Genomic DNA, 23,780 nt, shown 5'->3' on the forward strand with positions numbered 1-23,780 from the left:
GAGTGCAACTGACGTGCGGTTGCCTTGACTGTGTGTGGTGCACTCGGTCTAGTTTCATTGCACCGCTGTCAGGGAGGGCCAGTACAAAGCAGAAGAGGTCCCCAACAAATTCTTCCAGCTCTGCATCGGGGACTGGAGATGGGATGCCCCACAGGCGAAGTTATTGCAACAGCAGCAGTTTTCTGTGTCCTCTCGCTTCATTTCTAGGACTTTGCATCTGGCCTCTAATGCGGCGATCCTGTCTACTCCCTCGCCCATTTCAAAGCTCTGCTCACATAGGACTGTCTCCACTTCAGCTGTTCTGTTTTCGACCTCCGGCATCCGCTTGTCCAGACTGGTGATTTTCTGAAGCTCCTCTGTGCCTTCCTGATATTCCCTAGTCATTGCTGCCAGGAGTTCTTGGAAATCAGTTTTGGTCACTGCTTGTGTGAGTGGTGCTGGGACCGGATCAGGGTCCTCTGCGTGAATCATGGCCTCAATGCGCCCTCCCCTTTTTAATTTCTGCGCTGTGCCTGCCGTTAGCAACGTGGAAATGTCTGCTTGTTTTGTAGCCTTAGGGTTTTTGTAACGCTCACCTGGTATCCACAGGGACGCCACTCAGCCCTGGCTGGACCACTCACACTCTCAAACCTTTTCCTTGGTAAAGGATTGGGCCTGCAATACAGGAGTACTGGGTTCAAAACTTAATTGTTCCTTGCTGATTGACTCCCGCCTCCCTTGAAATACCAAATCTTCCCTTAGACCTTTTCCTCACCCTAATTCTTTGTACGATGCGCCTTCCGTCCTGCTTCTCAATGCAGGGTGCGTAGCTGGTGCGGGCGTGTTGCGACCTAGTTACGACCTAGTTGCTTCACTGGTGCGGGCCCTGTTCGAGTCCAGTCCTGCTGTGACTCCATCTCCGTTAAGTTAGGTTGCTTCTTTACAGTTTTGATATTCAGTCTCTTCTTCCTTTCTTTCCCCTTATTCTTTTGCTAATGTCTCTGTTGCTTTTCTATAGGTGTGGAAAGTGATTTTTGGCATTACCGTGCTGATTGGAGTTGAGCACGAGTCGGTAAGCTGGTGTTCTCTGGATCGGGTAAGTGAAGGACCGAAGACAGCATTCTACTCACAGGTAAGTACTGTAGTAATGATGTTCTTGTTCTTTCAGGGTGCACAGTTTCACGAAACGGCAGGCAAGGAACTCAGGAGACCGAGCTGGACACCGTGAGTGTCACACTGCTAACCGCAGAGTAACGCGAATCATGTTCCTCTGTTTGGGCGTGGCTTATATAGCCCCAGGTATCCCAAGGCCCGACCACACCCAAAACACTAGACCGCATAGCACAGTTCTTGGAATTGAGCTATGTGGGAGCCTCCATGTTGGACAAAAGCCCATTACGAAGTCCAGGCCCCATGTTACCTTCACATTGAGTATGAGCCTGGCGCCAGAGGCGCCAGGACTGACTCCAGGAGAGTCTTTGCCGAGATGGCAAGGACTTTGAAGCCATAGTGGGAGACCATAACCTGGCTCCAGTGGGGAGGCTGACTTGCCTATGGGGGTTGGGGATAATGATCGTTTTTTGCCATCTTGCTTGGTGGTGTTGTGATGCCCCTCTTTACCAGGCTGTAAGTGCTTGCGGTTATGGCTGTACCTCTAAAGTCACCTCGTGCCCGTCAACCCCTCTTGTTCCTGGGGTTTGGGTTCGCTCTGATATTACTGTGCTATATTCAGTGTTATGGCACTCTGATACTGTTGCTGGTGGGCTCGCTGGAGAGTTTGATAGGCGATCCCCTGAGGATAGACTGCCCCAGGCACGCATTATTGGGCTGCTCCTCCGCAGGCCGCTGCGCTACCCCCTCCAAAGGCAGGAGGATATCTTTTATTACTATGTCTGTGTCTGCTGGCTGTTGTAACGCTCACCTGATTCCCGCAGAGGCGCCGGTCTTGACTGGGTGAATGCCGTATCTTCAAAGGTGATGTGTAACACACGGTTGGCTCTTTGGGCTGGACCTCTGTGCACTGTATGTCTGACTTGAAGAGTAAGATGTCTGCAGATAGAAAATATGGGATTAATGAACTGGGGTTATTGGGTGCCTCTCTCCTCTTCCCTTTCTCTTCTCCTGTAGAACCCCAAAGGTTAACGCCCTCACCTTAGGTAAGTGAACGCCGAGCTCTCCATCTGCCTCGGGGCAGGGTGCCGTAACCAGTTTCTTCACTGGATAAGGGTGCAGGCCTCTTGACCTCGGAGGACTGCTGTCCGTCGTTAACTGCACGAACGGTAAGTTCTGGGCACTTCAAATGTCTTAAAAGTCTTTTGTAATGATATCTCTTGTTTTGCAGGGTTCCTGCGATGGCAGATGGCGGGCTGATGAGAGTTGAGGATCGAACCCGCGTGAGGAATAGAAGCGCCTGGAAGCACGTAAGTAAGCGCTTGTAGCCTGCTTCACGATGCGCACTAACTGTCCCTTTTATCGTGCAGGTACAAGTTCGGAGCTTTAGAGAAGCTGAAGGGTGCTGGAATACCCACTGGATTCGGCGTGGGAAGGAGTAATGGCACGTGAGTAATAAAGTTGCCCAATGTCTTTAAACGCACCTTCTTTTGTCTTTCAGATGCGGGATGCAGCGCCGAAGGCCTCCGGAGCGTGCGAAGAGCTGGTAAGCTTTTGTCTTTCAGATGCCGGAATGCAGTGCGAAGACCTCCGGAGCATGCGAAGAGTAGGTAAGCCTTTGTCTTTCAGATGCCGGAATGCAGCACGAGGCGTTGGTGACAGCCGATGGACCAGGTAAGAGATGCGCTGCCACTGAAGACCGTAGTGCTAACCTGTTCTTTCTTTGTCTTTACAGGTGCTGCTGAAGACTGGATTCCAGGATGGTAAGCCTTTGTTCCCTTAGGCCCAGGATCAGAAGCAGAAGACACGATGAGCGTTCTGCTGCAGAGAATGCAGAATAACGCAAAGCAAGATTCATCCATCGGGTGTGGTTTAAATAGCCTCCTGTAGTGCTTAGGTGTCTCCTTCCACAGCCACGCCTAGGTAAGAAAAGAGTTCCTGCTTTCCAGAAGAGTTCCAGTGTTCTGAACCTAGGGAGTGGCTCCTGCCCCACCCAACAGGAAAAGTAGTCCCAAACAGAAGAGGATCAGGGGTTCAACTGGCAGGTAAGTAAGCAGCATGGTCTGCTGCAGGTAAGTCCACCCAAGCATTATGAGCCCGGCGCTTCCAGCGCTGGGACTGGGCATCTTTATGAGCCTGGTGCCACTGGCGCCAGGACAGGGTCCAAAAGGTCCCAATTGGGACTGGCTGGCACTCGGAACCGGGGTTATGGGTCTGCTTCCAAAGGAGTCGGGCAAGTCCTGATCTTTTGGAAGCAGAGATCATGACAGCTGTTGACTCCTGTTTCATGCACCTCACATTCCCCTTCTAGCCTTCTGCTCGCCCATCAAGAACTAGCGTTCCCGATGCTGGGCTCTTTGCTTATTCGTTGAATTGTCCCTTCACTTCTGGCCAGGGATCACTCCCATTGTTGTAGGAGCTCTCCTCCAGGATCCTCCGTAGCAGCCCCTCCCAAGGGGCTGCCAACCCTGTCTCCTGGTGTGCATTGAATCACTCTTCCAGCCTCTCCATCAGCATTGCGACCGGGGGGGGAGGGGGTGGATGGTGTTCGACCTCGCAAGCAGCACGCTTGGCTCCACCGGGGCTCCTGGCTGCCAGCTCCCTCCCTTCTTCCCTGGAGCTCTGCAAGGCCAGCAGCCGTGACCCAGCAGCGGGTCCCCCACAGCCATCATCAGGCAGGACATAAAGTTGCGCTTTCAGCGCTGAGGTTCCGCCGCTACAGGCCTACACTCTGGCAGACCACCACCTCGAGCACACCTACTTTCATTCAACCCTATGGTCCCGTGCTGCCATCGGGCAGGGCTGAGTGGACCCCGCTTTCACCCGCCAACCTTCGTGTCGACCCCCCGCTCCGGGGTGAGTTTTCAGGCCAACTATGCGTTATCTAAGCCATTTTGCACTCGGTTGCCGGGTTGGGGCCGGGAGCAATTTAAGGAGCCATGCTTCTCTCTCAGGCTCCAGGCCATGCACCGGCTGCTAGTATTTTTGAAATAATGAGAGGTAAGCAAGCAGCAAGTTGTTTTCTATTGTTTTGATTTGGTTTTGATTGCCCTTCACCTTAATGTGTGTTCTGTGGTGAATCCGATGGAGTCTGCACTTCTCTTCCCAGAGGTAGCCTCTCCCCATGTGTCTAGGGGATGGCAGCCGCAACCTGATACTTGCCCTGGGGGTAGCTATATGAGGGAGGAACACATGGGTGAAGGCACCCCAGGAGAGGAGGTTATGACTTCATCGGATGATACATGGTAGACCCCTGTTTCTTTTGAGAATACCCTAGCCATTCCGCATGCATTGATGGCTTGTTGTTGTATCTCCCCTGACTCACCTAGGAAATACACTCAGGACATCCTCTTTGACTCTTTACATTCATCAAATGTAGAGTGGCCTTTGAACACCATTAGAATCACTCTTACAGACTTCACATCTAAATTGTCAAAACCAAACTACCAGTACCATAAACCCAAGAATACTGGGACAAGAAAGATGCACAGAATAATGAGGATTACTCGGAGCCCAAAGCCCACGCTGCACTCTAGTATTTGGGAAAGTCAACCTGAAGCTGCTATATTTAAACCGGCAAAACAGCTGAGTAGGAGTCAACCTCTCTAGCTGGAAAACGCGACCTCTCTCGATGGAGAGCGTGAAACCGGAGGCATGGAACTGTGTCCGTAGAGCGAAGTGGCTTTCCGAAAACTGGAAGGAAAGCAGACAGCAGGCGAACGTACATGGCGAGGACATCAGAAGCAGACAGAGCGCCTCTGGGCGTACGCTGGTACTACAAGACAGCCTCCATCTAACCGAAGCCGGTAGAAACGTGGAACAAAAAAGGTGGGAGCCCTGAGAAGCCATGAAACAGTGCAGAGGTGGCAGGAGAAGGCTAGAGCCCTGCGCAACCACTACAAGAGAACTGACATGCGCCAGGCAAAGCTTTGAGTCCACCTATGGGTTATGGGGACTCAGGGGCGTGTCGGAAAGCCTGTCAAAATACAACCAATATAATGAAAGCACAATGAGAAAGAACGAGCAAGGGTAATACTCATAAAAAGGCTTAATGAAGTATGCAAAAGGAGCTATCAAGATTGTGAATGTACATATTACATCTGTGTGAGAAACCCTGGCAGGATAGTGCACCTGTCAAGTTAAGGAAGTTGAAACAAGTATAAAAGACTAACATGTTTGTGGGTTTGCGCAGCGTGCACATGGGAAAAGCCCTGGTAGGAGCGTATACCAGGCGAATGCAAATTGCAACAGTCTTCCTACCAGAAAACCCTGACGGGAAAGTATACCAGGCAGTGTCAAGTTAAAAAATCTACATTATACAAGTATCCAAGAGGCATATGACTGTGTAAACATATTACAATGAGAGTGAAAATCTGGCGGGAGAGTACACCAGGTATCCTGACAATACAAAGAACAGTAGACAAAGCATTGTTTGCACCAGTTGTGTTATTGGACCTAAGGAACTGATACCCTTGGACTTAAAGCGGAGAGGAGAGAAATCCAAGGTAATGGACCCACCCTCTGAAGTAAGGAACTCTGACTTTATGGAACTTTTGTTTTGGAGTTGCGCTTTTTCTTTTGAACACTTATAACACAACTCAAGGGCAAAGACATTAACCCTTTTCACCTTAGAGTAAATGTATTAAAATGTGAGGACCAGAATAGAACTTTGGACATGGGACAGTTTTACCTTGGACATTCTGACATCGGAAGGCCCTTAGTTTTGGTTTTAGGTAGGGAAACGCCTCTGGAGCAGGGACAGAGAGGCATTTCCCCACCCATTTTTATTTTAATAAATGCCTTTGACCAAAACCATTACTCACTTGTGCCTGAGTGTCATTCCTGCTTCCTCGCAGTTCCCTCTTGCACGCTGAGCACAGGGGGCAGGGGGAGGTGTGGAACTGAGGTATGGGCACAGTGCATCCCATTAGTACAGTGATCAACGTCACGTCCGTTGTCAAGGAGTGGTGTGGCTGAATACGAGAGAGCTGTCAAGAGACTGGTGAGCGGCACTATGTCCCCTGTCAAAGTTTTCAGAGCAGCTCCCGCTGGATGAATATCTATCAAGATGAGGAATCTGTGGGAGAAGAATCCATAAAAAGAATATTATTTTCACCTTTTTAAACTGTAGGATAGCTGCTTGAACTATATTAATCTTAAAGATGGCAGCCACAAACCGTGGCCAGCCACCATTTTGAAGATCAAATGCCTACAGTACAATATTTTCAGGTAGCCATTGTCTGAGATTCATAGGCATAACAAGACCATGGGATTCTGCAGCCATTGCTTCACCTTCTATATCAACGATGCCCGTGAAAGGTTAAATAGGGAACATAACACAGTGAATCTCTTCCTCGTAGCAATATAAGGGTCAATTCTTTGGGGAGAAGAAAAAGATTACAGGGCCAGACGGAGGCAACTCCATGTTGCACAGGGGGAAAGAGCTGGAATAGATGGATTGGACTTTGACATTTTTTGGAGTTGACAAAGATTGAATACTTTGAAAACACTTTGTTCTTCATTAGAAGCAGAAACATAACTTGGTCTGGAATAAATGTTCTCTTGTTTGAGCTCATCCTGTACAGCATTCTTGCAGAGTGTTATTAATTTTTCAACCTGCAGTAATGGGAAAAAACATATTTCCACATTGCATTTTTTGTAACATGCAGTGTGCTTTGTGACAGTCATATTTGGAGGGTCAGGGAGTCTTGAGTGCTGGGGTGATCCACATGCTTTGTTGAGAACTCCCCAGAAGTGGGGTAAGGTCTATGTTTCATGCTCTCATTACCCTCCCCAGTCGCATCTGCCAAGTACACACCCCACTGCTACTTTGTGTTAAGAAACTGCCAAAGAGGGACGCAACTGTTCTTACCCTTTCGCCAACAGTTATTGGCCCCAGTTAGATTTGAGGGCTAAGGAGAATCTGCTTGACACGGTGACCTTGCAGCGGTGTGACCTGAGGGTAACAAGCAGCCCAATAGCACTGTGAAACAACGGCGCTGTGGTGCTGAATTACACATACATCTGTCATGTCAGTAAAACCTCTAGTCGAACCTCATTATGCACAAATGCTTATTGCTGAACATAAACTATCTGTGGAGTTGCAGGCAGAGCCCAGAGCTGGTTTAACACTACCTATACTTCCACATGATTCCAAGAGGGCAGATTGTCTTTAATCCTTCAGTCAGCGTTCATAAAGTCAATAAACTAATTAATGGTAATCAAGAGAAAGGAAAGGGGCATCACGTGGGAATGGTAAAGCTAGATCTTAAAACACATGAGGAGGAAGGAGAAATAAGACCTGACCAAACATCGCGGGAGGAATACAGTTTAACCAATCCCAGACATTATTAGCAAAATTAGATGGCACACATCATTGTAAAAGGGAGGCATGGCAGAGCTAGTATTGGCAGACTGACGGCAGCATTCCAGAGAGCGGATACTACCAAACCGGGTTCATAGATGAGACTGCTGCGGGCTGTGTGACTGAGTCACATGTAGGGCAATTTAGGTGATGACAGGCTCACTCTTAGGGCCAGAGGAAGCTACCTGCTATGTGATTAAACCCCTCAGTGGCTTTTGGGTTAACCTCCAGAGTCCACCCAGCCTCCCCACTCCCAACCAGCATGGGGGCCTGGTGCTCTGCTTTAAGAGAAATCCTCCCTTTATGGCATATCAAGAGATGTTACATAGGATGCAAGGTAGGATAATCCTACATTAGAGCCCCAGTGGCTTCGATGGTGTCAAGTTTCTGAATCCAAAACAACATGAGGTTGATTTTCCTGTATACACTGTACATGCATCAAGTTTACTTACTGCTCTTTCATATTAGAAACTCTGTGTGTGTACCAAAGGCAGTAGAGTTTTGGGACAATCGCGGACCGGGCAATGGGATAGAAGTTGACAAACTGGATGCCAGCTGGCTACTGTGGCGAACCAGAAGATGTTAGACTCAAGGACTGTTATGCTCACCTGGTATCCACAGGGACACCACCCAGCTGGGTTACTCGCTGGTATGCTTGTTAGGGAGAATTCTCTGTTTAGGCTGAATTTCCTAACCTAGTGAGTACCCCAGCAGCTTTGCTGGATTTTTGGGGATTATTTTTTTCTCCTGCCAAGAGTGAGACTCTTTTACCCTCACTCTTGGACATGATTTGAGTGTGTTTCTTTGACTCTAGATGTGTTTAATGGGCTATGGGGTCTTTTACTCCATAGGGCTTCATGTGTTTTTGTGATGTGTGTTACGCAGCACCCTCAGTGCAGTAACACAGGGGTGTCATAGTGACTCCCCAGTGTAGACTCCATACCCTGGGACTGACTACTGTCTCCCAGGGTCTGTAAAGTCACCATTGACTTTACTAGTCTTAAATTCTGAACAGAACCAGTACAACCATCATATTGCGGACGTACTGGCTGGGGCAATTCGATTGCCCCGGGGTCTGTTAGTCGAGGGGGCACGTCTCCGTCCCCCCTGATCGAGTTTCGGCTGGTGGTAGTGGATACTACTTTTTATATTCAACCGCAAATATTTCTCTATGGGATTTTCCCATTGTTCGAGGCTACTATCTTTATTTATTTAATTACGATAGCCTCGAACATACCGCCGGTTTATTTAATTAATATTAATTCTCCGGTTGGTATTTTTTGCCAAAACTCGGTTCTAAAATGGCATTTGTGTTCTCTTCTGTGACTCCAACCCAAGTCGAGCCCTTTGTTCCACTTTTTAGCGGGCTTCTCCACAGAAGCCCTCCAAAGTGGTGCCACTCTGTCTGGGGTACTTAGGAGGGGGTAGACGGGGATTTAGGCACCCTGGACTGAGTTGCCTAGGCAACTCAAGTCCCACTCCGTCCTGATTGGCCCAAGTTTAGCATGTTTGAGTGACAGCTAGGCTGAGTGAATGGGGGTTTTCTGCATAAAAGCAGGGCTTTGGGGACTGGAACTTCAGAAGTCGCCACAGGACCTAAGAATCCGACGAGGGAGAAGCTGAGCCGACCTGCCACGACGACACCACCAGTGGAGCCCTGCTGGACCGTCTCACCACTTTTCCCAACGACAGAGGAGATCTCCCGCCGGAGAGTCTTCTTCCTTTGACTGGTGGGGATAACCAGTTTCACCGTCTTTTCGCCTTCCCGACGTATCTCGTGGCCGCCTTGCCTGTGCCAAGCACCCCGGCAACCGGGATACCACGTTTTACCACAACCGCGAATTAAAGGGTAATACCTTTAACCGGAAAACTCTGCGGCTGGTTTCTTCCCTGGCAGTGCAACGACCTTCATCTTTCCTCCAAGTCGAGATCTTCTCTTCCCCTGGACGACGACGAGACTTGCACCCGCTGCCAGGAACAACTGCCACCGCTGGAGGATCCTTCCCACTTAAGGTACCGTGTCCCGCCCGGCTTCCCTTGCCACCGACTGTATGGGGTAGATTTAGCCCCCGGCTTTCGAACCTGGGTTAGCCTGGGACACCCTGGCTAAACTTTTCTGAGCCTCTCTAAACTCTTTTTCGAACTCTCTGCAAGACTTTCAAAGCCTAGTGTAACTGTGTGATCTTGGGCGCATTTGTGCTCTGCTCTCTCTAAGAGTGGGCCCAGCCTATGGACTTTGGCTCACAAGTGACTTTTTGCTCTCCTGCCTTGCTAATAGTGTTCCTGAAGCTTAGAGTGGTGTATCTTCCCATATTCTGTCTTTTTTCCTCCCTTCTTCATGAACTTATTGGAGTGCCATCTATAGTTAAGCGCTCACCTCTGTCTGGAAATAAGTGGTGTTAACTAAGACTTATCTGATAAGGAATAAGGGTTGTGTATATTATAAAGGTAACTAATTAGAGTGTTTTACAATAAGAGTGCTGGAGTGTTTCAAACAGTGTGTTTTTAAATAAATAATTATATACTTTGATACCAAAGCTCTGGTCAGTGTTTGCTTGTATTATTGTATCTGAGTGCCTATTGTGTATACTTTGCATACTGCCTAACTCTTCTTGAGGGAAGTCTGACTGCTCAGCCACAGCTACCAGGTAAATCTGGGTGGTACGGACTGCTACCAAGTGGGTTTACTGCTAACACCTGTAGTCCTAAATCTTTTGCAGTGTTCCCAAAGGGAATTGCACAGGTTTCTCCCTAACAATGCTTCTCAGCTTTGCCCTGATGTGGTCTGCGGGGAAGGTTCTGCCTTGCGGTAGAATTAGGCGTGCTCTCCGTCCTGCCTTCTTTGCAGCGGTGCGTTGTCTTTCATGGGCGAGTGCGGTCCAGTTACTTCACTGACGCTGGCCCGTTTGATATTGTTCAGGTAGGTCTTATTGCTGTTCTTTAGTTTTGTTGCTATCCTGCATGCCTTTCTTTGTTTAAAATGTCTCTTTTTTTTCTCCCTTATGTATGCGGAGCTTCAGCACGGCGAACTGGCTTGGTTGAGCCCCGCTGGTAAATGATGGCGCATTAAGAGCGCTATGATGCGGTAAGTAAGCGCTATGCGCAGCGCTGCGAAGTCTTGCCTTTGCTAACCTTTGTTTTCCTTCCTTGTAGGTCGCGGTGTTCTTCAGCGCAAGTGGAATGTCCGGAGTGGTGCCAGCCGAGAGGCGACCAGCCAGGTAAGCCTTTTGAGCAGTTTGTAATTTGTAAATGTCTCTACAGCTTTCTTTAATGTTGTCTTTATCTTCCTCTTTCCGGTCGTTCTGTCCGGGAGGCGTGCAGATTCGAGGCAGCTGTTCTCAGTAGCTGCAAGTGTTTAGAGATGAAGACTGCAGGTAAGATGCTGCTGCTAATGATGTGCCTTTTGTCTCCTTGCAGGTTCTGCTTCTCCGAGGTTCGAGGGAATAGCTGGACACGGTGAGCGTCACGTTGCAAGCTGCAAAGTAACACGAAGCATGTTCTGCAGTCAGGGTGTGGTTTATATAGCCCAGGTAAAGTAGTACCAGGGAAAGTAGTTCCAGGCCTGCCACACCCAAAACACTAGACCGCATAGCTTGGTTCTTAGGGAACCAAGCTATGTGGATGCCTCCATGTTGGCGACACTACAATAAAGTAGTTCCCAAGCACATTGTTGTTCATGTTGTATGAGCCTGGCGCCATAGGCGCCAGTACTGGCCCCATGAGGGCTTTTGAAGAGGATGCCAGGCTCTAGAGGCCCGAGTCCTGACTCCACCTGGCCAATGGGTTTGCCAGAGGGGGTTTTGGGCGAGGGTCGTGACAAGGACATCACTTCAAGGGTGCTTATTTAACTCAAAGGAAAACGCCTATCTGTACCTATTGCTAAGAGGGATTTCCCTTCCTGTAAGCCAAGTCTCAATTTCTTTAAATGGAGGGTTGATTCCCTTAATCCGCCTGCAACAGTTGGGTTGCTCGTTTTTTTGTTCTCTTTGTATGCTAATGGGGTCTCCAAGTTCCCCTTGTTTCTCCTCTTGACAGAACCCACCAGGCTCCCTTTCACATATAGCTTGTAATGTTCCACTTATCCCAACAGGGCTGTCTACACCCCTCTGGCCCTCTGACTTTCTTAGCTCTTGGGGCTGTCTCATGAGCCTTTGCCAAGGTCCATCACTCTGGTTTATAGGGTTCCCGTAAGCCTCTCGAGTATACTGTCTCTGTGGGTTGGACTGACCCTATGTGGTTTTATTCAACAAACTTCTCTCTCCCTTTTCAGGCTTTATTCTCCTCGCCTCCCTCCTCCGTGGTCAACCCTGGTACCTTTACAGTCTTCTGGTGTGCTCCAGGTGAGCGGTGTCTCTGGGACAATATTGCTGATCCTTGCTCTCCTCACAGTCGTCTTCAAATAAGCATTTTGTTTCCTTATTCCGCCCACATCAGTGCTTTCTTCGGCACTCGCTCCGGGAACAGAGAATTTGTTCCTAGTCGCTCTCTGGTTTCGGCACTTCTTTGCAGGTCCCAAGCCCACCACGGCTGCCGCGTGGCCACGCCACCAGGCACTACGGGGATCCTCCTTCCTCCCGTTATCGCCTCAGTGATATTGCACTTCTCGATGCCGGCCTCCGAGCTAGTGTCTTCTGTGTCTTGATCTCTTCACGCCACTGCTAGCTCTGCAGTGCAACCCGGCTCTGCCCCTGCAGGACGTTCTGTCGTCAGCGGATAGTCTCTGCATAGGATTTCCCTCCCCTCTATTCATGGGGGCGTGCTGCTTCGTTTCAGCTGTTGTGTTTCTCGGAAGTTCAGCATTACCTTGTGACAAAGGTACAGAAGCAAAGTCAGTGTTTTTTGAGTTTCTATCAACGGAAATATCATTAGTCTCTTCTCCTCCCATATAGGCAGACAAGGCATTTCTTAAACGGAGTTCCTGATAGGAATCAGAGTCCTTGTCCCCTCTGGGAAACGCTCCCACTGGGTTCCCGCTTTCCCAAATCCTTCGGGAGGGTTGTGCTTGGCAGGCTCACCTCCCTAGCCCCACACTGGGAAGAAGGGACTAAATCCCTAGATTTGTTACACTATGCACACTCAAAGCACAAGATGCCATAGTGAGGAAAAGCATTTCTCGGTGGCGCAAGGTGCTGGGCTGCAGAGCCACCCCGTTGCTATGATTGCTCTGCTTGAGTCGAAGGCGGTGACCAGCCCATTAAGCTTTCAGACCATAGAGTTCCACTTATTCAAACTATTAAGGAACATGGGCAACTAGGAAATACACAATAAAACATGAGTAATGAAAAGTAGAAATGTATGGGAGGGAGGTGGGATTATGAAACGCTAGCCAATCCAATGATGTAGTTAAGGGGAAAACAGTCTGGCCAATCCCTCACTCTATTGAGGAACTTAAGCATATTTAAGCATTATAGTAGGATGCTTTCAGTGAAGGAGGTAGGATGGTAGTCAATAGAGGTGATGTGCTAGCAGACAGAGTGACCGGAAGAGAGCAGAGTAGGCGATTGGGCAGGTTAGCCCAGTTCCTTTGAGAGATAAGTCTGCAATGAGAGCTGAGTGCAAGAAGCCTGCTGGGGGCCTTAGGGCACAACCTGGCAAGAGCCAGAAACCATGAAAAAGGAGTAGAGTGACTAGTCTACTGGGAGCTATCACCCAGACCTTGGTGGAGAATTGTAACCACGTGAGCTTGACAATGAGTATCACTAACCCGCTGGGACTGAAGCCTGTTGAGGGAGCTGAACAACAGAAAAGCACAGTAGAGCTATGTGATAGGGTCACGCCCAAGAGGGTGACCCTTGGCTGGTGAGTGAGAATAACCTCCGTTTAGAAAGCATCCAAGTAAAGGAGGAGACATTCCTGCCGTTAATCACTTTAGGGATACCCTAATGCCAGGGGAAATCCTACTTTATAGGTGTGCATTGTAGCTGCATATATACCAAGTCCAAGAAACACAAAATCAAAGGAGAACACAATCTGCAACAGGAAAAGCCTTTGAGGGTTGAAAGGAGTCCGACCATCTCCTTGTTTCCTGGACATCATAGCTGATAAGGAGATGGCTTGTCAGGTGCTTCAAGCGGCATTGGACGCAGCGGACTGTATGGGCCGCGCCATAGGCATGTTGATGGTCCTGCACAGATCAGCCTACTTAAGGGGCTGGGGTCTTCCCCAAACATCAAATTGAATCTGCTAGATTTGGTATTCGACAGAGAGCATTTATTTAGCCCCTCGTAGCTTATAGCTAAATTACTGGGATTTGTTATGCTGCAGCAGTTTCCACGGCAGAATGTTGCCTTTGTATCGAGACGGCGGGGCTACAGGCGGCACTCCACCAAGTGATTGGGCACTTTAAACACCCCAAGACCATAGTGAACTGAAGGAATCTCTTTGGGTGCTGCACCCCTGGGTGTGAGAGTTTGAGGTAATGTCCTCACTTATTCTCTCACTGGGTTTCCTGCCGGCTTAAACTCCAAACGTTGTCATAAAACAGTTGCAGCCCTGGGTGTATTCTAACATGTCTTTGAAGTGGGAATTTGGCTCTCGCAAGCAGGCTATAGTGAAAGCATACCATACCAATACTGAAAACGTGATGTATATGTTGTGATGAATCCAATGGTGTCCTTTCTTTCCCAGCGATGACCTCTCCCCATGTGGCTAGGGGATGACAGCCGCTACCGGATCCTGACCCTGGGGGCGGCTAGATGAGGGAGGATCACATGGGGAAAGGCAACCCTTAGGTGTGTGACATGACCTCATCAGACAGGACATGGTATCCCTCTTTTTCTTTTAGAATACCCCCTCCATTCCCCATGACTTAATGGCATATTTTCATAACTCCCCTCACCTGCCTTTCAAGGCTACTGAAAATACTTTCCCGGATTTTGCATAGAAGCCATTAAAGACTGACTTGCCTTTCAAGACTACTGAGGATACTTTCCCAGACTTTGCATACAAGTCATCAAGAACTGACTTTGCTTCCCCTAAATACAAGAATACTGTAACGTGGAACCTGAGCCAAGTAATAAAGATCAATGGAGGCCAGGAGCACAAGCTGTGCTCTAGTTGCTGCAAGCACATACTTGATGCCAGGACATTTAAACCGCTGAACCAGCTGACAGGAGAGAGACGCTGGCTGGAGGAGTCTTATCCTCTCTCTGCCGACGGAGGGACTGCTGGGCTGGTGCGAGGACAGTGAAGCCAACAGGCTCACAGGAGAGGCTAAGGGGAGCAGGCTTCAGGACATGGTATGCTGTGAAATCGCCAGAAGAGGAAGAAAGGCTCCTTGGCGTATGCAGGTACCAAAATGCTGTCTCCACGCCGCTTGAGCACTGAGAAGGCCAGAGCAGGCGAGCGGGAGCCACGAGAGGCAGAAAGAGAAGCCACAGAACAGAGGCGGCAAACCCAGAGAAAGAGAGCCAAAGAGCTGCTGCAGGCGTGCCGCGTGAGAACAAAAACATGCCACAGAGAGCCGGTGAGTCCACCCAAGAGAAGCCGGGACACTGAGGCAGTTTGGCAGTCCTACCAAAGACAAGCGGAGCTAAATGAAACGTATGAGAAAGAATGCAAGATCCAATATTTTTTGGAGACAGAATGGAATAAATAGAAGACTGTCAAGTTTGCAAGTGTGCACAATGCCCCTATGAGAAAGTCATGGTATGCGAGTATACCAGGCAGATTCAAGTTGCAAGTGTAATAATATTAGAAAAGCTTTGGCCGGGGTGTATACAAGCCAGATTCAAGTTTCAGTGTATTCATAGGAGAAAACCCCTGGCAGGAGAGTATACCAGGCAAGGTCAAGTTGGGCAGTGTTTAAAGTATATCAAATGAGGAAGTCCTGATAAGGATACATCAGGAATAGCCAACGACTGTGTTGAAATATATTAAAGAGAAGCTGAAAACTGGCAGGCGAGTACACAAGGTATCCTATGAAGATTAAGACCAACAGGTAAGTTGTTTTGCATACAAGTTGTATTGTTGATCAAAAGAAGCACAAGGAACTGATATCCTTAAAGTATGAAGCAGAGTGAAGAGCAATCCAGGGGAAGGGAACCATCCTCTGGAACTGTGAACTTTATTCTTCTGGAATTTTTATGTTAGAGTTATGCATTTTCTTTTTGAACATTTGTGCACTACTCGAGGTCAAAGACACATCCCTTTTCACCTTGGAGTGGATTTTTTGAATGTGAGGGCCAGAATAGTTATTTGGACACAGACATTTTGCTTTGGACATCTTGGCATCTTGACATCGGACAGACCCTTGGTTTTGTTTTAGGTAGAGAAACCCATGGTGGCAACAAGTAAGAAAATCACAAGTGATCACAGTTCAAGGGTGTTTATTGAACAATGATTGGTGTATGAAGGTTGGACAAACGCTTAATCTAAACCTTAATCTAAGATGGGAGCAAGTGTCGACCATCAAATGAAAAATAATGCAGTACTAGTGGCGTTGTCAAGATAAAAGGCCTATACTAAGAAACCTATTGCCAAACTTCACAACTAATACAAAAAAGGTGTATGGGATAGTTCTCAAGAAAAGAAAGAAGTGTTCTCAAATAATATGTCAGTATGCAGTAGCCTGGGCCTCCGTTCCCCACGTTTTGTGCACTGGGTAAGATGGGAGTTTGGAGCACAGTACAGCCTCGGGCTTCACCAGCACGAGAAGCCAGTTCCAATGGCAGTTCTTGGGACCGTTGATGGCCAATTCTTGTTTCCTTTCAAGTCTCTTGCCTTCGGGGCCTGATGCGTTCAACTAACCAAAAACAAAAGTTCCTTTAACAAACAAATCAAGTTCACTTACCAATGCTCGCCGGATGATGGGTTCACCTGTGGGTTCCCCTCTTCTGGGCGCTGACTCTTCTCATTTATAATCCTCAATTTATAAGTCTGTTCTCTTCTTGCTTGAAGTTTGGATGATAGCTTCACCCGTGGATCTCCCTCCGTCGGGCTCGGACCCCTCTTGACCATCAGTACTCTGCTGATGGCTTCATCTCTGGATCTCTCTCTGCCGGGCTTGGACCCTTCTTCTCTGGCATCCCGCCTTCGGGTTCACTCTTGCCCTTTCTTAACTTTCACTTTCACTTTTCCTTGGGGTGGAAACTTTCACCCTTGGCTCACCCTCTGCCGGGCTCCTACTCCTCTTTTCTTAGCCTCCCTTCACTGTGTTTACTGCGGCTCTCGATCAGGGTGATACTGGCTCACCCCTGGGTCCCCCTCTTATGGGACGATCACCCCTCTTTACTTTCAATGTTCACTTTTTACACAGTTCAGTGTTTGTGGAATTAACTTCCCTTTCTTTCACAGTGCTTGTAGATCAGTCTTTCGATTGTACAGGGATTTTGCTTGAACCTCTGTATGACCACTTTGACCTATTCCTCTGGCTCTCCTATGCCCTTCTGGTATCTGTAGTTTCTCTCATATGGGGATCGACCAGAGTGTCTCAAGTTAGCACCCACACGGTGCGAGTTTCCCTCTGCAGCTGGTCTCCACTTCAATACTTGTCACAGTTCTTTTACACAGTTAATTAAACTTGGTTCCAACTTGCCACTTTGCAATTCTCTCACTCAACACAGCCCGGTTCTTTTCGATTCTCCCCTTGACTACCCGGCTGTGATGAACTACTTGGCTTGACTTTCCTGGAGGGAAGGCAGGTACCACGGGCGCAGGAGCTTCCCTTGGTCCAGCTTATCGACATATAAGCTTGCGCCATGTACCATTGACATCTGCTGCAAGACACTTGTGCTATTGTTCGCAGTATTAGGCTCTCTTCCTCAAAGGTTCTGCGGGTCTCGGACGAAAAGGGCAAGGTCACTTCTCTACTCGCCACCCTCTTGATTCCTGCTGCCTTTCTCCTCCGCTTGAACTGCCGCGCCTCTTTAGCTGTCTCGTCATGTTGTCTGCCGTGCTCACTTTGTGCTCTTTTGCTCCACCTTTTATCCCTATGGGGAAAGGAAAGGGCCGTCAGGTGTGTGTGCAATTCGGATAAATTACCTGACTTTGCCTGACCATTGTGTCGGGACATGTCAGGTCAACAGGTGCATTACAAGTCTGTTGTCTGTTACAATGTGAGGAGGTGTTCAGGGTGGAAAAGGAGGGTGGTATAGTTTCTGAGTGTCCTGCGGGGTAGGATGGAGAAGGTTTGCGAAATGGACGAGAATGACCGCGATGGAGAACAGAACATAGGGGATTGTTGGAATGGTAGTATTCTATCATAGTAGATTGGAGTTTCGACCGGTGACAGAGGGACGGGTTTGGTAGGGTTTGTGAAGCAAAGGAGAGTAACTGGGATCATGGAGTGAACAGAAGGGATTGTGGGGGTCCTAGTGTTTTTGTCTGAGTAGGGTGGGATTGCAGGAAATGATAATCAGAGGGTCGAAGAGAAGAGTGATCGGGAGTATTCGAATAGAAAGCGGGATTCTGGGAGTTGTAGTTCTTAACAAGTTTACCAGATGAGAACGGGTTGTTGGCTTTACCTTTTGGGTAAGGCAGATTCAGTGAGTGGAAGAGACGATGAGTGGGAATAGCTTATAATAGCCTCTGAGACTTCATTCTCCTCACCATCCTCTTTGTGATGGTACCACGTCTCACCTGTGGTACTCCCTCGAGCATAACCCCGGTTTCCCCTACCCAGGTGATCCTCCCCCACTGGTCCACACCCAGGAACTTGATCCAACAGCGATGGCTGTGCCCTGGCCACCTGAATAAGGGCTTGTTAGGAAGAATACCCTCCGGTTTCTCTCAGTAGGCAAGTACCTCTTAGAGTAGAGACAGTGAGGTATTTTCCAAACACCTTTTGTTTCAATAAATGTTTATGGCCAAAACCATGAGTCCTCGTCTGATTCCTTGCTCTTCACAATGTCCACCACAAAAAGGCTGTTACCCAGATAAACAGTCGGTACAAACACTATGCCGGAGGGGTGGTACCTAGTACCTGGTTGCCACAGACTAGTACACCTCTTGATAATGGGGATGCTACGATTGGGAAGTGATTGAGCATTGATCACCAGATACCACATAAAAACAGAACAAAAGTGATGAAACACAAAATAAAAGTGGGACAAAGCTAGAAATCTGACAGCTCTACTAAAAGCTGTTGACAAAAAATTCGGGAGGTTTTCCTGGACACCGGCTCTTTGTTTTTACAAGGCCAAGATAGTTCCCGCCTTGACCTACGGAATGAGTGCAAATCTAACTCTTCCAGAAGAAATATGGCATAAATTGGAAGGTTTTGTGTGGAAGTCGGTGCTTAGCCTACCAAAGTCAGCCCCAATGGTGGCGATTCGAAGGGATCTTGGTCTCGTGTCGCTCCTCTCTACAGTGGAGCAGGGGGCGCTGCAACTGTTCAGAAAAATCCTTATGCCAGACGGCCTCCCCATTTTTCAAGTGGTAGCAGAAGAAATCCAGAAAGGAGGGTGTAAACCCCTAACTAACTGGGTCAAGAAACGGAAAGAAAAATTGGAAGAAATAGCCTGCTCGGAAGATCTGCTGGTCTCAAACCCTGGGAGAGTGAAAATAAAATTGTTGCAGCAAGATTGGATACTGACAAATGACAAAATTCTTTCATGCAAGCTATTAAAAGATCTTCCGCCAGGTCAGAACAAACTAAATATTCCATTGAAATACTGCGAAAAATTTCCTGATAAAAACCTGAGAAGAACTTTTATGAGAGCCCGGCTAAATATTCTACATACAAGAGAAATTGTGGCCATTAGATCGGAATCTGCTACAGCATCATGTCGTTTGTGCGAGAACACTGACCAGGTCGAAACGGTGAGGCATCTCTTGACATCTTGCCCAACAACGGCTACCGAACGAAAGGCATACTTAACACCACTATTATCCTATCCGTCGGTTCTAAACGAGGAGTCAGGTTGGTATCGGCTTATTGTGGGAGACTCAGCTTGATGGGCGAGGGCTGCAGCTAAACTACTAGACATTGCCCTGAAACGCGCTAACCTGTCAACCCCTTCTCTTCAAATGGACAATGCCTAGTCGGAAGAAAACACTGGGGCTACTGAACACTAAATGAACTTAAATGAAGGAAAGTGAAAGCGGTGTCTTAAGTATATCCAAAGTATGTTTATCAGAAACAGTTAATAGAAAAAGACAAAAACCTTTTGTAAAAATCTTTTACCGATTAAATGCAAAAAAAGAAAAAACAAAAAGTAATTGCATGGATGTGCACAAGCCAAATATTATATAGGTACTTGAGAGCAAAATAGCAGTGTTCATGGCAAACATTGGACTTGCATAATGGTGATTATCTGACAAAGGTGTGTGGGAGATTAGAAAGGTGCAAAGCAGTGCAGTCGTGCACAAGGGGACAATAGCTAAGAAAGAAACCAGCTGTGTGCAAGATATACATAGGTGTGCAGCCAGTCACTTATATATCATGCCTCAGACAAATTCAGGTATGGATGAAATTAAATAACATTGCATCAACCAGTTGTTATTTAAAAGGCATCATTTTGCTGTGTATGCACAGTATGCTTAAGCTATTAAAGTTCTGTTAATTTCTAAAATGTTTAAAATAATATTTTGTTAGTCTTAGATTAAGTATGCTGACAAAATATTCAGTTTACTCTTTCATCATATCACATGGTTCTGTAATTGGTAAGAATATGTGGCTGACCTTTATTCGGATTGAGTGCAAACCACATCTCTTGTATTTTTGCTGTCAGATTTCTTGCACAAAATGTAGTACATTATTCATGGTTTCATTGATTGTTCTGCAATATACAGCTCTGAACTTTTGTTTCCCTCATTCATAGGAAATGAATGCCAGCTTTGAAGAATATGAGAAATTAATGAGGTCTCCAGATTCATTTGCTTCTGATACTAGCAACCCATTTGTTCAAGTCATGGGGCACATCACACGCATGTACAAACAAACTGCAATTGCAAAGGTACTCATCCAATCTCTATTTGGCATGGTTGTAATATTTACTGAACAGTTTTTCTAGTCGATATTTGCAAGTGGGAATAGAATAAAACAGATGCCCTTCAACAATAATGTTTTTCTATGGTTATATCTTTTGTGTTTGGACCAAAATAGTGTCCACTCAATATTTCATTTGAAACCTCGACTACTTTAGATCAGGTGTCCTCACTTCCATGATGAATTTTTAAATTAAAAAGTTGTTTCTCTACCAAGAGAACCACCCCAGATTCATCATTTTATGAGTATTCCAAACAACAAGAGCGGCCACGGAGTAACGTAGAGTAACAGTCCTGCAGGGCTGCCACGGATTGCTCTATCGGCGCTCTCAAGTACCTAACTAGTGGGGATGTCGGAAGAAGGCCGCCTGCTGCAAAGTGCCCGCAGACGGGAGGACGAAGAAAGAACGTTGAGGGCCCCCGTGTTGGACACAGCCCCTGACTTGGCAACTCTCCCCGGCGTGCGACCTTCAAGTCATCTACCTCTGGCGTCTCCGGCTGTCCATGGAAGTAACAACTGTGCCGTGGAGGCATGCCCGGAGGTATCAGGTAAGCCTTGGCTTCCATTGCCCTCCCGGCTGCTGACCCAACTCCGCCCCTTTGGGCCTCCTGAGTCGGGCAGCATGGACCTGACGACATGTAACCCCAAAACTCTTGACATTCCACATCTTATTGAACACATGGCTGAATCCTTAGTTTCGGACACTGCAAAAAAACCTGCTTTATTCGCCTTACCTTTGTCCTCGATTCCTGTTGCCCCACGCTATACCTAACACAGGGAACATTACCTTCTCATTGGCGGGAGGGGAATCTATGGGTGTCTCTGTTGGACTTGGGATGTTGGCAGACTGCTGCCTGGGGGAGTCCTCGTGCCCCCTCTTCTATGCCCCCTATCCTTTCGTGAAGGGCACTCTCCCCGTGGGAGACGAGGAGCTCCTCAGCACGACCGCCCCGGCCACCCTAGGTTCACTGGCAGGGCTGGCCTATTCATCGAAGGTGGGGGGGGCGTGGAGGAGCCGCTCCCATTCCCCCAGTGGCAGCCGAGGCCCCATGCTCCATTGCCCCAGCAAAGAAAACACAAACGAAAAAGCAAATGCTCTACAATGCCCTAGTTCCTTCAAAAAGAGGGAGAATACCTCCTGCACGAAAAAATGCAAAGCTGCCTCCAAGGAAATTGCAACAACAAGGCCAGCAAGGGCGTAAGACTCTTGACAAATATACAAAATGAACGCATAACCTGCCTACTACTTCTTGTGACGACAAAGATAAAGATAAAGAATCCCCCCTGCTGTTTACAAACCGCAAAACAAATACCTTAAAACCTCAGAAGTGATTCTACAGGAAAATTAAAGGAAACTGTCCGCTGATGTCTGTAATGCTGAAAAATGTCTTCTTAAAGCATAAACTGATTGGAGATGACCCACTTGTAACATCAGCCCATGACCTTTCAGATGCAGAACTTTTGGAGGGTGCCGCAGTAGCTCTGCAGGCCGTTACACAAGCTCCGGTACAGGTCCAACTCATAGAGAGCCATGAAATTACATGCCCTAAAACATCAATTGAAAGAGCGCCCCCTCCACCCGTCCCAAGCCTGGAAACTTCCAGGCCATTTGAACCCAGGAAGATAACTGAAACACGAAATATCTTACCAGGAAAAGTAACTTCAGCTGAAACATTGGACCAAAGCAACACAACTCCAACAAACCAAAACCAAGACTTGGTGGAGAAAGAGGTGCCTTTCTTAAACTTTCAGAGCCCTGTCACCGTGGCTCTTCGTCCAGCCAGGCCTTCACAAGATGTGTGTTTACCTGATTTAGAGCTACTGAAGAGCTCAGCTGTCAATCGACAGATCACCAACTCAACACACTTGTCAGCCACACCTAAAAGGTGCAGTAGAACTTCTAATCCACTGTCTCGCCCCTTGTCAAGCCGGGAATGCTACGAGATTGAATCAAACTCTTCTCGTAGAGGCGAAAGAAGATCCGAAGGCCATCAGGACCAAAAACCAAACAGCACTCCAAAGAAACTGGACCTGATGTCTGTCATGTCCACTGTCACTATTGCCCTTGCTCCTTTCTCAAAGTTATATGAAGGAATAAATTACGCTATGAATGATCATACAACCCTCATAGGCATGATGCACACCAAACTAATTTTTTTGGAAGGATTTATAATGGCTTTGGAGAAACCCCCAGACCTGACATCCAAAATCAAGACAGTCTACCTGGACAAAGGTTGTCAACCACAAGAGACTATACAACGGATCAGGACGTTAACAGAGGCTTTGCCTCCCCTAAACCAACTTCGTCCTGTCAAATAGATCTTACAAAAGAAACAGCTGAAAGCTCAACACAAACACCTAGTCTCTTAAACCCCTTAAAAAGCCAAGAGCCTGAAAAAACATCGATCTCGGGCGGGAAAAGCACTAAGCCAGCTGGTAACCAAGTAAGAGGACACAGCAACGGTGGTGTAGTCCTGAAACTAATGGACCAGGTGGAGGGCTCCCCCCCATCCACACACTAGGAAGGTGACAATTGAAAACCGTACTGAAGATACTACCAACAAAGATTATTGGATCTTCGAGAAAAGAAACCTCAAGCCCGCCGATTCAAAGACCAGATCAGTTAACTGTGCTAATGAGGTACCTATCGGCTCAGGTCTTGGGCCAAAAGGGGTGTGACCTAAGACCTCTCGTGACAACCTTCCACCTAAGCGGCGAACGGAATTGCTCTGGTAATCGAACATCGACTTCCTCTTGGGGCCTTCTTTGACTATCTCGGTCCGAGTAACGTCTCCTCCAGACACATAAGTGAATCCTCGGAAACTGTCACGGATTTGATCAACCTCTCACAACAGCCAATTGAGGAACTTGAGGATGACGACTTGGCCGACCGTCAATCAAAATCTGGCAATCAGCTACTACTGGAAACGTAAAACTCCACGTCAAAACCGGCAGGAAGCCTAGAAGTGCCCAACTCACCTCGATTTTTAACATTATCAGAAAAAAGAAAGGGCACCATCGACAAAGAGCGGCCATCTGTTTCTTGCCTTAGCCAAAGTCAGTTGGCCACCTCAAGCACGCACGACCAAAAGTCTAAATCTTCGGCCCAGGATCACAGACGGACATCGAAGGAGCATAACAAGTCTGATAAGCCAACCCCAACCCAGTGCAACAAAGATCAAATAAGCAACAAGGTGGGCCGTTCCAGTGATCCTAGACAGCATACTCTAAAAGCCAGGTCTAGAAGTTCCATCTCACCCCGACGCCAGCACGACACCCATAGACATGCCCAAAATCCCGTACATCAGAGAAACGACCAGAGAGAAAATAGGTAGTTCAAGTTCGAATCTATGCTAGACAAAAGTAAAAACTTTATCTTGAACCGTGGAACGGTTGTAC

The 23,780-nt window shown here is 47.7% G+C and overlaps 1 protein-coding gene across 4 annotated transcripts in view; it reads left to right on the forward strand.

Annotated features, from left to right (window-relative positions):
- Positions 1-23,780, forward strand: part of ZRANB3 (zinc finger RANBP2-type containing 3) — a 2,038,675-nt gene that overhangs the window by 658,429 nt on the left and 1,356,466 nt on the right. For all 4 annotated transcript variants that reach the window (XM_069616553.1, XM_069616555.1, XM_069616554.1 and 1 more), the window contains one exon: positions 20,215-20,349. In XM_069616553.1, coding sequence (XP_069472654.1) covers positions 20,215-20,349 — 135 coding nt within the window. The remainder of the gene's footprint in view (positions 1-20,214; positions 20,350-23,780) is intronic.

The sequence above is a fragment of the Ambystoma mexicanum genome, chromosome 9 (genome assembly GCF_040938575.1).
Source record: "Ambystoma mexicanum isolate Mex_15411 chromosome 9, UKY_AmexF1_1, whole genome shotgun sequence".
Lineage (NCBI taxonomy): Eukaryota > Metazoa > Chordata > Amphibia > Caudata > Ambystomatidae > Ambystoma > Ambystoma mexicanum.